The 13,895-nt window shown below is 44.9% G+C and overlaps 1 protein-coding gene and 1 long non-coding RNA gene across 3 annotated transcripts in view; one reads left to right on the top strand and one right to left on the bottom strand.

Annotated features, from left to right (window-relative positions):
- RPS6KA3 (ribosomal protein S6 kinase A3) overlaps positions 1-3,625 on the bottom strand; it is an 80,134-nt gene extending 76,509 nt beyond the window's left edge. For both annotated transcript variants that reach the window (XM_074605181.1, XM_074605188.1), the window contains exon 1: positions 3,310-3,625. In XM_074605181.1, coding sequence (XP_074461282.1) covers positions 3,310-3,381 — 72 coding nt within the window. In that variant the 5' untranslated portion in view covers positions 3,382-3,625. The remainder of the gene's footprint in view (positions 1-3,309) is intronic.
- Positions 2,671-13,895, top strand: part of LOC141750310 (uncharacterized) — a 35,493-nt gene continuing 24,268 nt past the window's right edge. The window contains exon 1 of the long non-coding RNA XR_012589635.1: positions 2,671-2,905. This is a non-coding gene — a long non-coding RNA (uncharacterized LOC141750310). The remainder of the gene's footprint in view (positions 2,906-13,895) is intronic.

Here is a 13,895-nt window from a genome sequence, read left to right as displayed (position 1 = left end):
AAAACAAGGAATTCTGCGAAAGAAGATTCATACTATCTATTCAGATACCTAAATAAGTGATCATAAATCCCCGGTGAAGAGCAGTGGAAAAAACTGAACTTTCTCCACAGCCAATTTAGAGCACCTAAATTAAAATTCCTAAAGATAGAATGCACAAATGCTTCCCAGAAAGTCTAGCAAATGGCATCTCCTTATGATGGCCAGCTCCTTCAGTGTACTGGTGTCCAAAATTTGGCTGCCATAACTGTATTCATTCTCCTCCAGTCAACACTAATAGGCCAAGCTGGATATACAGATCAAAGCATCAGGCTAGTTATTCAGGCATTCAAAAAAAACATCAAATCATCAATACTTAATTTGCTTGAAAGCAGATGACTTGAAATAACAAGCACATTCTCACCATGAAAAACAAACCTATACTTGTTATAAATCTTGAGCAGATCCTGAGTCAATAACAGACAGCATCATTCCACAGGCTTTAAAGGTGTTGTGATTTAAAAGATAAAACTTTAAAAATAAAACAAAACCACACATTACACTATATATGCTATTTTTAATATAATTTGTCTAACAACTTCACACATTGAAAAAGCTGTCAGAGATGCAACATAGATCACTGACCTATTTGTACCTGCAGAAACGGAAGTCCTGCAACTGATCTCTGAAAACTATAAATCCATATTTTATCTGAAGAAATTTGCTTGCATTATTTCTTAAAAAGGACCACGTTCTTTCTACAGATCTGCTGTCCTGTTACAGCAGCTGTTGATGGTTAACTATACTGTCTTCCAAAGTAATGCTAGTTAAAGACATTCTATTCCTCCTACTAGGATTTGCTCACACACCACAGCAAATCACCTCCTCGGTGGTACCAGTAGAAAACCAATACAGGACTGCACTGGGAAACAAATAAAAAAAAAATTAATACAACTCACAGAGTTGTTAAGACAAGGAAAGTGTCTGAGCCAAGTTTTAAAGCTCAATAATTTGTAATTCCATGCAGATAACACAGTGTTACACAAACTGTGTCAGCAAATCTGAGAGGTTAGCGGGAACTCTTTACCTCACTCAGTATTACAGCTAAAGACATCATTACTATCAAACTATGACTGAAATCACAAGGTGGACGTAAAAAATATTTTTGCCCAAGGACACTTTTGCAGGATAGGGTCTGTAATTAAGATATTGCTATGCTACAGATAAACACAACTTATGCAAACTGAAAACATAAGTTATGTATTTAGGTAATTTGTTTATGTATTTGACTGAAACTTATCAATTTTTACTGAAACCTTTCTTAAAGACTCATTTCAGGTAAGCAACCTTTCTAAGTCTACCTTTTTCCTTTTGAGGGTCATCTGAGAAGCTTTTACAGGTGCAGTCTGGTCTTTTCAAGAACAGAGTGTTTATTCTAGACTAGGGCCTTAGAGAGCAAACCTGTCAATTCATTGCCGTTGCATGTTTTGTTAGTGGTCCTAGAAAAATTTTTGGTGATAAACTGCTGTTGACTCATGTCAATGTGTTTAATAATTTTTCTTAGGAAGAGCTGAAATACACTTGTTTCAAGGAGTTCATGGCAGCAGTTTAAAAATAAGTCATGTCCGAAATACACTAAAACAAGTAACAAAATCATACACCTACATACATTTCAAATAACATAATCTATTTTGCTACCTTTCCAGCATATAAACCATTATTGAAGTTATGTAGACTACATGCAGTGAGCATGGAAGACTAAAGTAACAGTTAAGATCTTTTCTCTAAACCTTAGTCTAAGTGGTCTTGCAGAAACATCTCCCCTACCACCTTCTCCCCTGCCCCCAAGCATCACACTACTATTGTAGTTACTCATCATTAAAAAAACCCCAGAACATAAATCATCTAAGATCACTTCAGAAGTCAGTGAATAACTGGCAAGAATTTAAAAGTAACTACAGTAACTGGCAAGAATTTAAAAGACAGGTCTGCCTGTCAGATCAGAACTGCAGATTCTTCTTACTCCCAGAGATGCAGTCACTTCAAGCAGAAAGAAGACAAAACAAACATAAGAGGACAAATACTTCTGATACTGCGGAAACTTTGCATTGGTCTCTCTCTCTCTTTGGTCCGCTCACTCAGGACTAAGTCCTAACCTTGCCACTAATTGTTGTGAGCTGGCCCGAGTCCATACCGTTCAAGATCAGCATCACTTGAAGCAGCCTGGCTGCATATCAGCTGGAGCAGATTCAGGTAGAAGCTGCACTGTCAGAGGCAGCTCTTCCTTTTCAGATGGGAGCCTGGTCGCAAAGTAGCACATGCATGGTGGGCTACTAGGCAATCGCGGAGCAAGCACGACTGGCTGTGTAGGTGTAGTGTTTACACAGATCCAAACCAACAGAGTAGTACCACCCTAGGAAAAAAAATGAAAATAACCGAAGCCACCTATGGCCTCGGTGAATCTAATTTCCAGCCGCTCTCATTATCTCAGCGTAGGAAAGCCGATACCCGTCCCGCCTCCCAGGACGGCGAGCACAAGGCGAACTCCCCGCTACCGACAGCGGGAAAACCAGACTGCGCGGCATCTCGGGGATGTTCCCATCAGCGCCGCCAAGCACAAAGCTTCACCCATGCGAAACGTCCCTGCGGTTTCCCAAACGCTTGCGAAACTGCGGAGACAACCCCATCCTGCCTAGATAAGGGGGCAGCGGCACCCGGGCGGGGACGGTCCCTCTGCCGCCGCAGGGGGAGCAGCGGCAAGGCGAGGGCACCGGGCAAGGTGAGGGCAGGCCCCTGTTCGCCCCCTCCCCTCCCCAGGCCGCGCTTGCGGAGGCGGCGGGGCCGCCCCGGGAAGGGAAACTCGCCGTGACAGTAACCAGACACCGCGCTGGAACAAAAGCGCCCGAGTCGGCCGCCGCCGCAGAAGCAGGTTACTCCCACCCGGGGAAAAGGGGGGCGGAAGGGGAGGGAGCCAGCCCAGTCCCGTGAAACACGCCCCGAGCCCCGGCGCGGGGAAGACCCGGCCGGTCCCGGCCGTGAGTCAGTGCCCCGCAGAGGAAGCGGCGCGCAGGGGCCGGCCAGGCGGCAGCGCCAGCACTCACCCCCCCCCCTCCCCGCGCCGGCTGCCCGCCCCACCGGCCGGCCCGGGGACTCCGCGCCCCGTCCCCCCCCAACCCGGGCCGCTGCCCCTCCAGCCCCGCAGCCTCGGCGCTGTCCCCCCCGAGCGCCCGCGAGGGGAAACTCTGTCCGTCCCCTGACCGGCGGCGGCAGTGCGAGTGCCGTTCCCTCCTCACAACTTTCCCCACAACACCACCACGGCCGCCCGCCCCGTACCTCGGTGCTGCTCTCGGCCGTGCTCTCCACAGCCATCTTCTGCCAAGGGTCCGCCAGCTGCGCCAGGGGCATCTTCCCCGCCCGGCTCCCGCAGCCTCCGCGCTCCGCTTTCCCGCACCCCGGCGGCGAGGCGGGGGCGGCGAGGCAGGCAACGAGCCCTCCCGGAGGGCGCGGGACACCCCGGCTGGCTCTAGCAGCAACAGCGGTAGCTCCTGCGGCGACTACTGCCCGCTGCTGCTGCCGCCGTCCGTCCGCCCGCTCGTCCCGCCCCCTCCCCGCTGCCAGGCGGAGCCGCGCTTCCACCCTCCCCCCGGCCCGCCGCTCGGGCCCGGCTTCCGCTCACAACATGGCGCCCGGCCCCTACCTGCCCGGCCAACGGCGCCTGCGCGCCCCACCGCCGGGCGGGCCCGCCGCCCCGGCCCTCGCCGCCCGCAGGTGGCGGGGGGGGGCGGCCCGCCGGGCCCAAGCGAGCCGCGCCGCGGAGGAGAGGCGGGAGCGCGGCGCTGCGGGAGGTCCGGGCAGGAGCGGGTCAGTGGCGGGTGCGGCCACGCTGTCGCCCCTGGCCGGCGGGCGGCTGGGCCGGTGTGGGGGCTCCCGGGGCGTGAGGCCCGTCCGTACCGTGCGGCCTCTGTCGGTTTTTGCCCAGCGGGCAGGCCGGCTGGGCTGAAGCGGCTGCGTGAGGGGGGTTTCCCCCTCGGCGCTGCCGTGGCGGGGTTCGGTCAGGCCAGACCCAGGGGAGAGGGGCGGCCGGGTTCGGTCAGGCCCAGACCCAGGGGAGAGGGGGGCTGTTAGAAACACGTTGTGAAGGTCGAACAGGGCCCAGGGCTGCCGCTGCTCAGGCAGATGAGGTGGTGGCAGACGCGGGGGGGGGAATGGGAGAGATGAAGAAGTTTGTTCACATCAACAGAAGAGCGGGTGGAGAAGTTGGGCGGCAAGTGAGGATGGGGTGGAAGACGGAGTGTCGTGCGGGATATCATTAGGCAAAGAGGGAAAGGAATTAAGATGCAGGAATTTGTTTTTATAGCAATGCCATTTAAGTAGTGGTTGGGCTTGCATGAGTAAGAGTTGCCTTGAAGCGGGAAAGTCATACTTCTGCAGGCCAAGAGACGCGAACATAAAGCTGTCAAAAAAACCCCACAGGTTCTGAAAACAGCCCTTATTTTACTTTTTATCCTCAGCTGTTAGCTAGTACACAAACAGCTGACTTAAACTGAGATCCACAAACGTATGTGGTCTTACATAGTTCTCTTAAAACGTTAAGCACTGTAATAAACACCCGTCCGTTAGCAACGTCGGATGGCTTGGCTGATGTAGAAGAATCCTTGAAACATTAGATCAGCAACTGAAGATGGGTACTGGTGTCAGACATCTCGCTGCCAAAGCCAAATGTTTCAGAACTGTGTTTGAGAAGGACACGTTGTTTTCAACAGCCCCCACTGTCCAGAAGCATTTCTAGGTTTTTACAGGTCACATACTTGGTTCCATCCTTGGTAAAAGTTAACATTCTTTAAACATTTGGAGGTTTTTTTGGGGGTGGGAGGAATGGCAAGAGTGCTAGTAATTAAAAATGTGTGTGTGCATGCACACACTACTGTGATGAGCACAGGCTACTTCTGTTTCTGCTTGGTAGCGTTTTTGATCCCACTTTATACTCATGTAAGCATAAATATCTATCTACAAAGAGGTACAAAGGAGTGGATAGGCAGTTGCTCATAATGAATCAGACTTCAGCTGGTACTTCAGAGACTTCCATATCTGGAGTAAAAGGTCATAGTTGAATGATCCCTTGAAGCCATCACCACTGCCAGGAGAAGCAGCTGTGCCCTCCCCTTGCTCTCTGCTGTTCAATTTAGCCCTTGCATCAGCCTCTCTTTTGAAGTGGTGCAATTGCTGGTGCTGCCACGTGGTGAGTTAGACTGGGGAATAGGTCTACCTCAAAACTAATCCTACCCTTTTTACCTTCTGTCGTCCTCAAAAAAAAACCCCCACCGACCAACCCTATCAAAGTTTGAGTTAAAGGTTGAAGAGAGGTCAGGACTGCTTCCTTCAAAACGGGGGCAATTTGCAAAATCGTCCAGTTATTGTTATGAAATTTAGAACAAGGTAATAGAAAACAGATAATTCAGTAGTGCTTGGCAGCTTTTGTGCTTAATAGTATAATGTTGATAGCAGGGAATAATTTTTTTTGTAGTCTGATCAGCACCAGGTCACTTCGGTCTCAAACTGGCTGCTGGAATGTTGAATAGAAAACTCATATTCACAGGGGTCCTACATTATGTGTTTGACACACAAATCAGGACTTTGTAAAAAATCATTGAGTTCATGTAAAAATCCATGATGAAAACAACAGTTTCCTTACATCCCTCTGGAAACATCAGTTTCTATTCTCTCACAGGGATAATTCGCTTTACGTTATCAGAGCTCATGCATTTGTACCTACATCAACTACACAGTCAGGTACATACATCCAAGATGTGCCATTAGGGAGAAGAACCTGAGCAGCTGAAAGGTGGCGGCCACAAAAGGAAAAAACCCTAAGCCCAAGCTTGCATTTAACATAGTTCAAGCAATCCCTCTTTATATAAGACTGACTTCCTCTAAATAAAAAATTCCATGATCTCCTCTTTTCCTCTCATAGTTGTCTAGTCCTTTCCTGCCATAAGTACCTATTCTGAATGACTTCTTTGAATTGAAAACTTTTTATAAGAAGAGTGTCACATTTTAGTTAGCATCTCTAAATTTTGTATGTTGGTCATCTTTTGTCCTTCCCTGTATGCGTCCTACAAATCCAGAAAAAACAAGGACAAAGATCTTATGCACTAGCATACAAGAGGGCTGCAAACAATAGAAATCTGACCTTTTCTCAGGCACTGAAGTAGGGAGGGTAGCCAGAAGTATGCCGTTTCATTGTTCAGGGGGTTGAGTATTATCACACCACACATTTAAATTTTATAAAGGAGAAAGCTGCATCAGGATTTTAATAGGAGCTACTATGCAAGAACAGACTTCAGGGCAAGAAAATCATCTGGAAATTGTCTCCATGGGGAAGAGAAACATACCAGTTAATCTCTGGGAGATGCGGGGGATTCTGATTTTCAGATCCTGCGAAGCTCAGAGTTGGATTGTCCTCCCCGTGAGAGGTAAGAGGCTGAACATATTTTGCCTCAAGACGGCAGCTCCTGTTTTTCATTCCTTTCGTCTCTGGCCAAAGCAAGATCATGCTTTCACCTGTAGCAGCAGACCTTTCCTCTTACCCTCTTTCCCTCTAGGCACAGCCATCATTACTTGACTGTAGTCACCACTAATAACTGTCCGTTACCAGACTCGGTTGTGGGGGTTGATTTCACCTTTGCAGAAGTGGTTGCAATCGTATTGCATCCACACAGATGTTTTAACATGCGTCGCACCAGAAAATTTTATCACATTCATTAGGAAAAGGGTAGCATATGGCACTGAAATGACAGTGCTGTATAAAATCCTGTTAACCTGTCATTATATGAATTAGGTGGGCTTCACAAGCTGTGCCGTTTTTTAATCTCGCTTCTAAGAAATCTCACTAAAATGTCGCCCTATTGAAAGGGAGGCATCGGGTTAATAGGGCTTACCTGTCTTTCCCCGCAGAAGGCGTCTTGATGTGCGAGTAGCAGAAACTGGGGAAGCTTGCTTATGGTTGGTGGTATCTGATGCTTTGCCTAGCTTTGACGTAGTACCTACTTACTCTTTGCAATTAAGGCAGAATTTGTGTCAGAGTTAGTAAATCACCGTAGTCGTACCCCAAAAATAAGTAAATATGAAACAGGATTGTTTTGCGAATGTTACTGTCAGAATAATATTTGGGAGCTTGAACTTGCATTTTTTAAATACAAATAAAAGTGGGAAAAAAACAAAGCAAACTATTTATGGCAACAAAACCCACAATCCGACACTCATCTAGAAGGTATATTGGGTGTGAATTACAATGCAGTATCTTCTGGGTTAAAATGAATAGAATATGAAAAAATAAATGCATTCCAAAAGCGTGAAATTCAGTTTCAGGTATTACAACCGTAGTACTGAGGTGTGTAATTTGAATTTAATGCACAAGAAAATATACACAAGTTACTGTCTAAATTTACATGGGAAAAACCTCCAAGGAGTTAGAAAAAAGTCAATACAACTTATTTGTATAGCTAGTAGATGAAGAGAGTCTCTTACTCTCCAGACACCTGGATTCAATTCCTAGCAGATTACAAAGGACAATTGTGTAATTTAGTAAGTCACTTAATATAGACGAGATTCAACTAAGGAGACTTAGTCTTTCTTAATGATGTTTTCAAAAGCGTGAAGAGGCCTTGATTGGAGAAGTGTAAATACATCCTGCCAAAATAGACTAAGGAAGCCTTAGTGCTAATTAGAACTCATTGCTCCATGCTTTAGTTGCAAATATAAAGAACATCTCCTTAACCTCATTGGGGTATTGAAAGGATGGTTTCATTGGGGTATTGAAAGGATGGTTTCATTGGTGTTTGGAAAGCTGACAAAGATCAGGGGGAAAAAGACAAAGTGCTGCAAGAAGTTTCCAGGTGGTGTGAGTTGTCATAGCTGAGACACCAGAAGGATTGGCTGTACAAGCCAGGGTTAGAGAGAGTTATAATCAATAATTAAAAAGGGAAGAACCGAAATGAATATCTATTGTGTATTAAGACTTAGCCTGACCTTTCAAACATCTGCTGAAGGGTGCTTTCACCATTACAGGCCCCTGGATGATGGTATCGTACAGGAATGCAAACATTTCCTACAATTTCCTCTGGCAGGCTCTTCTTTGAAGTTCTGATCCTGCAAGTGTAGTAGAAGACACGATAATGACAATAAGAATACTTCTAAATCCTACGTATATTAGAGATATGGTGTCTGACTCACCGCTTAAAACTAGCTTTTCTGGATGTATGTATGTTTACATAAAATTGCTGTGAAAGAGTAAAGCATAATGGATCAGGCTCGATGGTATTTATGAGTTTTATCTGCGGTCACTTACAAGAGCAGGAAATATTGTGCCTGTGGTTTCTACATCCTGAGTGGAAATCTGGAATTCAATAAAATATGGTCTCATTACAGCATACCTGTCTCCAACATATGTTCTCATTTTAGTGTTTTGGTACATACAGATAGCTCAGATTTATCTTCTGAATGACAAAGCTTATCCTGTTCACCGCGGAGTATGAGAAACCTTTTGCTGAGCTTTGAAATCTTACATGAAAACCTGCTATCAAATACTGAATACAAGTTGTCACCCTGTTACGGTGGCACATTGAGAAGCAGATCAGAATTTCAGATTGGGGTATTTTGAGACAAAACGGAAACTAGAGTATGAACAAGGATCCATCTCCAAGGGTTGGGGTTCTCCTGGGTTAAATATGATACAAGCTAGCAGTTCACAAGAATAAAAAAAAAAAAAGATATAATGGTGATAGAGGTAGAGTATTATATTGTATTATACAAGATAGATAGTATAGCAATAACAAACTTGTCAGCTTCAGAAGTCACTGCTATAGAACACCTAGAGGAGGCCACAGCATTACATATACTTTACCTGCCTCCTCCCCCACACCTGGGAGTTTAAGGATCACATGCTTCTCTATTATTGATATCAAATTAGGTCAGATTTAGAGTCTATTGATAAGCAAAGCCCAGTTTATGTATTTTTTTTTAGGCTCTAGCCTTATTACCTCAATTTCCTGATTTTTATGCTCTCCCAATTAAATAGTTTTAATCTCCTCCTTCATCCCTTGGTGTCCTTGAAAGCTGTCCACTGAATCACCTACTCTAACAATCTTATTCTTCCCTTCCTTTTATAGATATCAAGTGTCTCTTAGCCAAGAATGCCTTTTAAATCTAGAAGGCTTTACTTTCTCTTTCCTTACCCTTAATTACACTCAACAGGGTTCTCCTGACTGAGCTAACAGCTGTCCTTTTTCCTGCTTGACAACACCTGATCCTCGTTCCCAGCGGTCTGCTGATCTTTTCTGAAATACCTGCTGGCGAAGCGATCAGACCTAAAAATACAGTTTGCTGCCTTTACTGGTTTGAAAGATCCACGTGTTCTCTCGAGACAGTTCACATGCTCTGCCACCAGCATCTCACGTTTGTTCCTTGCCTTTTCCCCTGCAGAGAATCAAGCAGTGCCATTGGGGCAGGGGGAGGGGGCAGATTTGTGGCCATGCCCATAAATGTTCTCCAGTGATCAATAAAGCTTGTTGCATCATAAAATGTAAATCACAAGGGATCATAATTGTGCACGTTGTATGACAGGCTGTATGTATGTAGTATTTTCCCCGCCTCCCTGTATGATGTCTGCTGTTCAGTGCGGCTGGGGAATTCCCCCCGTGAGGCCTGCCCCCCTTGTAATTCAGGTATGCGGTGGATTCACACTGCCATGTATTGTTGATATATGACTTGTCTGAAAAAGGAACTGATGGTTGACTTGCCCTGAAGTGTTTCTTCACCACTCAGTATGAGCTGAGGGTTGGTAAACTCCAAATAATGCTGGTACCCTTCCTGGTGTCCATGGGTGATTTACTGGTTAAAAGTTGCCTACTCTGAATATGGATATTGTAGATCCCATCCCCAGCAATCATCCCAGGACCATGCGATGACACAGTTCCACAGTGTCATTTCCATCACCCAAAGTCAGTGCTTACTGAAGGGTGGCATGAACATGATGGAAGACAGCTCATTATCTGGAAGGAGTAAAGTAAACGTGTTAGCTGAAATAACCCTGTCCCCCTCATGGGTACCATGCTCTGTTCCTGCTGTATCGACCCACTTTTTCCTATTTGGTGGAGAAAAAACACCATCAAGGCCTTGCTCCAGAGTCACAACCTTGCCAAAGGGAGTAGCAAGATGAGGAGGCAGCAACATTTATCCAGTATTGCAGAGCAGCTGAAGGCTGTGTTAAGACATGGTGTTGCAAAAAGGTACGTATGCCACAGGCAAGTCAGAAGTTGTAAAGTCTGTGCTGTCTGAGCTGTAAAAGGTGCTGGGCTATGGTGTGCTTAAGCTAAGAAGTGATACGGACTTGACCTACAGCTAGGTCAGGCAAGATCCTGTAGGTGGAGGAGGGGAGGTTGTGGAAGATCTTTGGCTTGTCAGTCATTCTCCAGTAAGTGTAAAGGAGGCTGAGAATAGGAGATGGCTTCTTAAACAGGGAAGAGGAAAAAGCAAAACAGTTCTAAAGAGCATACAAGGAGAAGTTGTGTCTTGGAAATGAATAGCCAGTTAATCCTATATAAGAATTTCTGTGTCAATGTTCAGTGAATCACAGGAAAACAGGAAGGCTGATGCGTTAACAGTGGTAAGCCATCGAGAGCAATTGTAGAAATCTGCCAATATTTTCTTTTTTTAGAGTCACTTGATACAAGATTAATGAAACAAACAGCCATTCAGTGTCTCATTAAATCCATTACAACCAGATAAAATTTCCAATGGCTTCAGCTAAATGTTTGCAGTCAGAAGCAAACTTTCAGCTCATGAGTGGGCCTACAAGTTAATAGAGTCTTTGGTATTACATCACCACAGACAGTAGAAAGGATTAAACGAGTTGTCAGGATTATATTCCGCCTCTACCAATGCAAAACTGAAACTTTGTCTGACTTCAAAGAAGCTATTTTAAAAATCACAATTTTCAGGAAGGAATGACGTTATTTTGCCTGGTTCACCAGAATGAATGCTCCTCTGCTGCACACAAACGAGCTGCTTGCCCTACTTGAACAAAAGCTACGATGAGGGCTTTGATCAGTGTTGACAGTGTTCCTGCAGTATTTCAGTGTCTCATTCCTTTGTGCTTTCTAGAACCACTACTAATGACGTTGGTTAAGAGAGAGTGTAAATTGCAATAAGATGGCCATCTCCGGAGAGTGCTGAATTGGTCCGTTGCAAGGATTCTTTAATTATTAATTTCATTGCTACAATTTTTTTTTGGTTTAATAGTTTCTCAGGACAAAGAGATCCTGTATGAGCTCCTTAAAGCACCACTCATTTATATGACAAAATTTGCCCACTTTAGTCCACAGAAACCCCTTTTACATTAGTGACACATCAATGCTTTTGTTTAAAGGGTTACATTCCACACTGCGTTTATTTTTCCTTGGAGACAAGCAGGAAATCTGTCACTAATTTCCTTCCAGCCAGCTCTGACTGCCTTTTCTCAATCTTCTTAATCCTCTGTACATTTCTTCTTCTCCATTTTATCTTCTGAAGGCAGACGTGGTTCTCTTAACTTCGTTCTTGTGTTTCTTTCAGGGCATTCTTCATCCTTCTCACACAGCTCCAAGCTGGCACTTGGCCGAAGAAGCACGTTGCCTGCTCTCCCTGCAATACATAGAGCAGATCTGAAGTGCTCACCCACCTCGCGTACGTCTATTTCCTCACTTACCGCCTCTCCTCTTTCCTGTCCAGTCATCTTTATTTTTACCTACCTCCGCATTGCATGCGGTGCGTCCAAAAACCTTGCTTCCCCTTTTCACACCTAAGCCCTTTCTCTTAATAGCTTCCCATTTGCCGTACAAGAAACTTCTCTAATCCTCCTCGTCAAGTCATCAGCTTCTCATTAAATCGTGTACCTTCAGGAGCTGCATATTTGCAATTCAGCATTTCCTCTCTGTTGCCGCTGCCAGGAGTTGCAGTCCCGTTGCTGCAACGTTCTCATCACCTCGCGTCTCATCACTCACCGACAAAACCAGACTGCTCCCATCTCCCTTGACATTTCTGCGCCTTCACTTCTTTCCACTTCATACTCAGGTTCGGCTTCGTGGCTCAGCAGAACTCTGTCCTGGCTTATTTCACTTCTCTCATTTTATCCTTTACCTCGTTCATGGTTCCGTATCATTCTGCATCTCCTTTCCTGCTGCGTTGCAGCCTCATGCATTTTTTATGTTACTTTGTGCTTCAGGCTTCTCACATAGAAAGCCCTGCTCTTCCCCAAATCCCCTCGAGTCTTCTTGTATCCACCTTAATAGTGTCTCTCAGCCACTGTCCCAGAAAGTGTATTTTTTCCAAGTTAGAAAACTCTTCAAAGCACAGTTTTTGTACTGTCAAAAAGCAGAAGCTTTTCCACCTCCACTTTAAAAGTAGAGTGCACTTGGGAGAGAGATATTTTTGCAGATGTAGAGCCATATTCCTGTCCTCTGGGGCTCACAGGTCGGGCATCTAAAGACTGACAGACTCCATATAAGGTCACGTTTGAACATTTTGGCAATTGGTTTAAACTCTTCCCTGTTTTATTTAGATGCAATTCTAAAGTATTTGGAGGACTTGTTCCCACTTAACACAAGGCTAAAATTACTGTAAACCTTAGGTATTGGTGCTTGCTAAAGAAAGGAAGAAAAGTTTTATTCAGTTACAAGCCTTTGAAAAATGCATATGTACTTTTCAGCACGGAATGACAATTGCAAAAAATACCTAATTTGAGTGAGTGGGTACAAAAGCAAACATATTAGGAGTAGGCACGAGAACAAGTTAAGCTTCCCTTTCTCTCTTTCATGCTTCTCCTTTCCCAGTGCTATGGAGACTGAAAATAACTCCACTCGCAGTGATGTCATCACCATTAGAGGCACGCTGTCAGCTTAATTTGTTTTCTGACTTCAGCAGGGGAAATAGAATCTGACTGCTGACTCACTTGTTAGGTCTGAAGTAAAGTAGTTATGTTTATTTCATCTATTTCGCCGTGAGTTTGGGGCTTTAAATAGCCACCTGCTTTAGAGCTGGTACAGGTACTCCTGTTCATGAAGGAAAAAGGAAATGAAGAGTCTGAAATAAATCTGCACTTTATTGTCATAGAGAAGATGTTGTCTAAAGCAGGAATATATTGCCCCACTGAATATCTTTCTTCTTTCATATTAGGCCCCAGTGGTGGTCTAGTTGTTGGTTGTCTGAGATGGTTGCGTTGTCATCGTAAGCTCATCCAGCCTCAGCAGCTGACGCAGTACCGGTGGTGTCAGCAGAAGATGGTTTGGCTGCAGATCCATTGCACAGATGCTTTTATTTTTCTTTCTTGGTCCGCCCCCTAATGTCTCTGCAAGCCAAAGTGAAGAAATCTTGTGGAAAATCAGTGTGCAAATAGATCCATTTTGTTCCATTTCATTAACCTTTGTTTTCTGTGTACCTGTGAGGTTGGGCAGAATTTCTCTTGCCCACAAAGAATATTTTTGATGCGTACATGACATATTTTACATACATTTTGAAAAAAACTAAAAAAAAAAAAGTTTGCAGTTTAGTTTGGACTGGCAAAGTAGCAGCAAATGGAGACTTTTCCTGACAGCCTACTTGTTTTGGCTCTCCTTCTGTATTTAAGTACCCAGGGGCCAGATCCTTTGCTGGCAGAAGATGAGACGGGCTCTAGCTTTTTTAACCACTTTGCTTCTTCTGGGGATTTAAACCTTTGACTGCCGCTGACTCTCCTAAGCAAAGTGAAGTTGTGTCCATAATCAAAAGATAAGGCATATTTGAATGCAACGAATGGCTCTAAATATTTAGAGCAAGGAAGAACAGACACAAGAAATAATAATAAGAAAAAAGATACAGATTGTTTCAGTCGTGTGGTTTTCCTCAGG

This window comes from Larus michahellis, chromosome 1 (genome assembly GCF_964199755.1).
Source record: "Larus michahellis chromosome 1, bLarMic1.1, whole genome shotgun sequence".
In the NCBI taxonomy this organism is placed as follows: domain Eukaryota; kingdom Metazoa; phylum Chordata; class Aves; order Charadriiformes; family Laridae; genus Larus; species Larus michahellis.
This window is presented reverse-complemented; position numbering and strand designations above follow the sequence as displayed.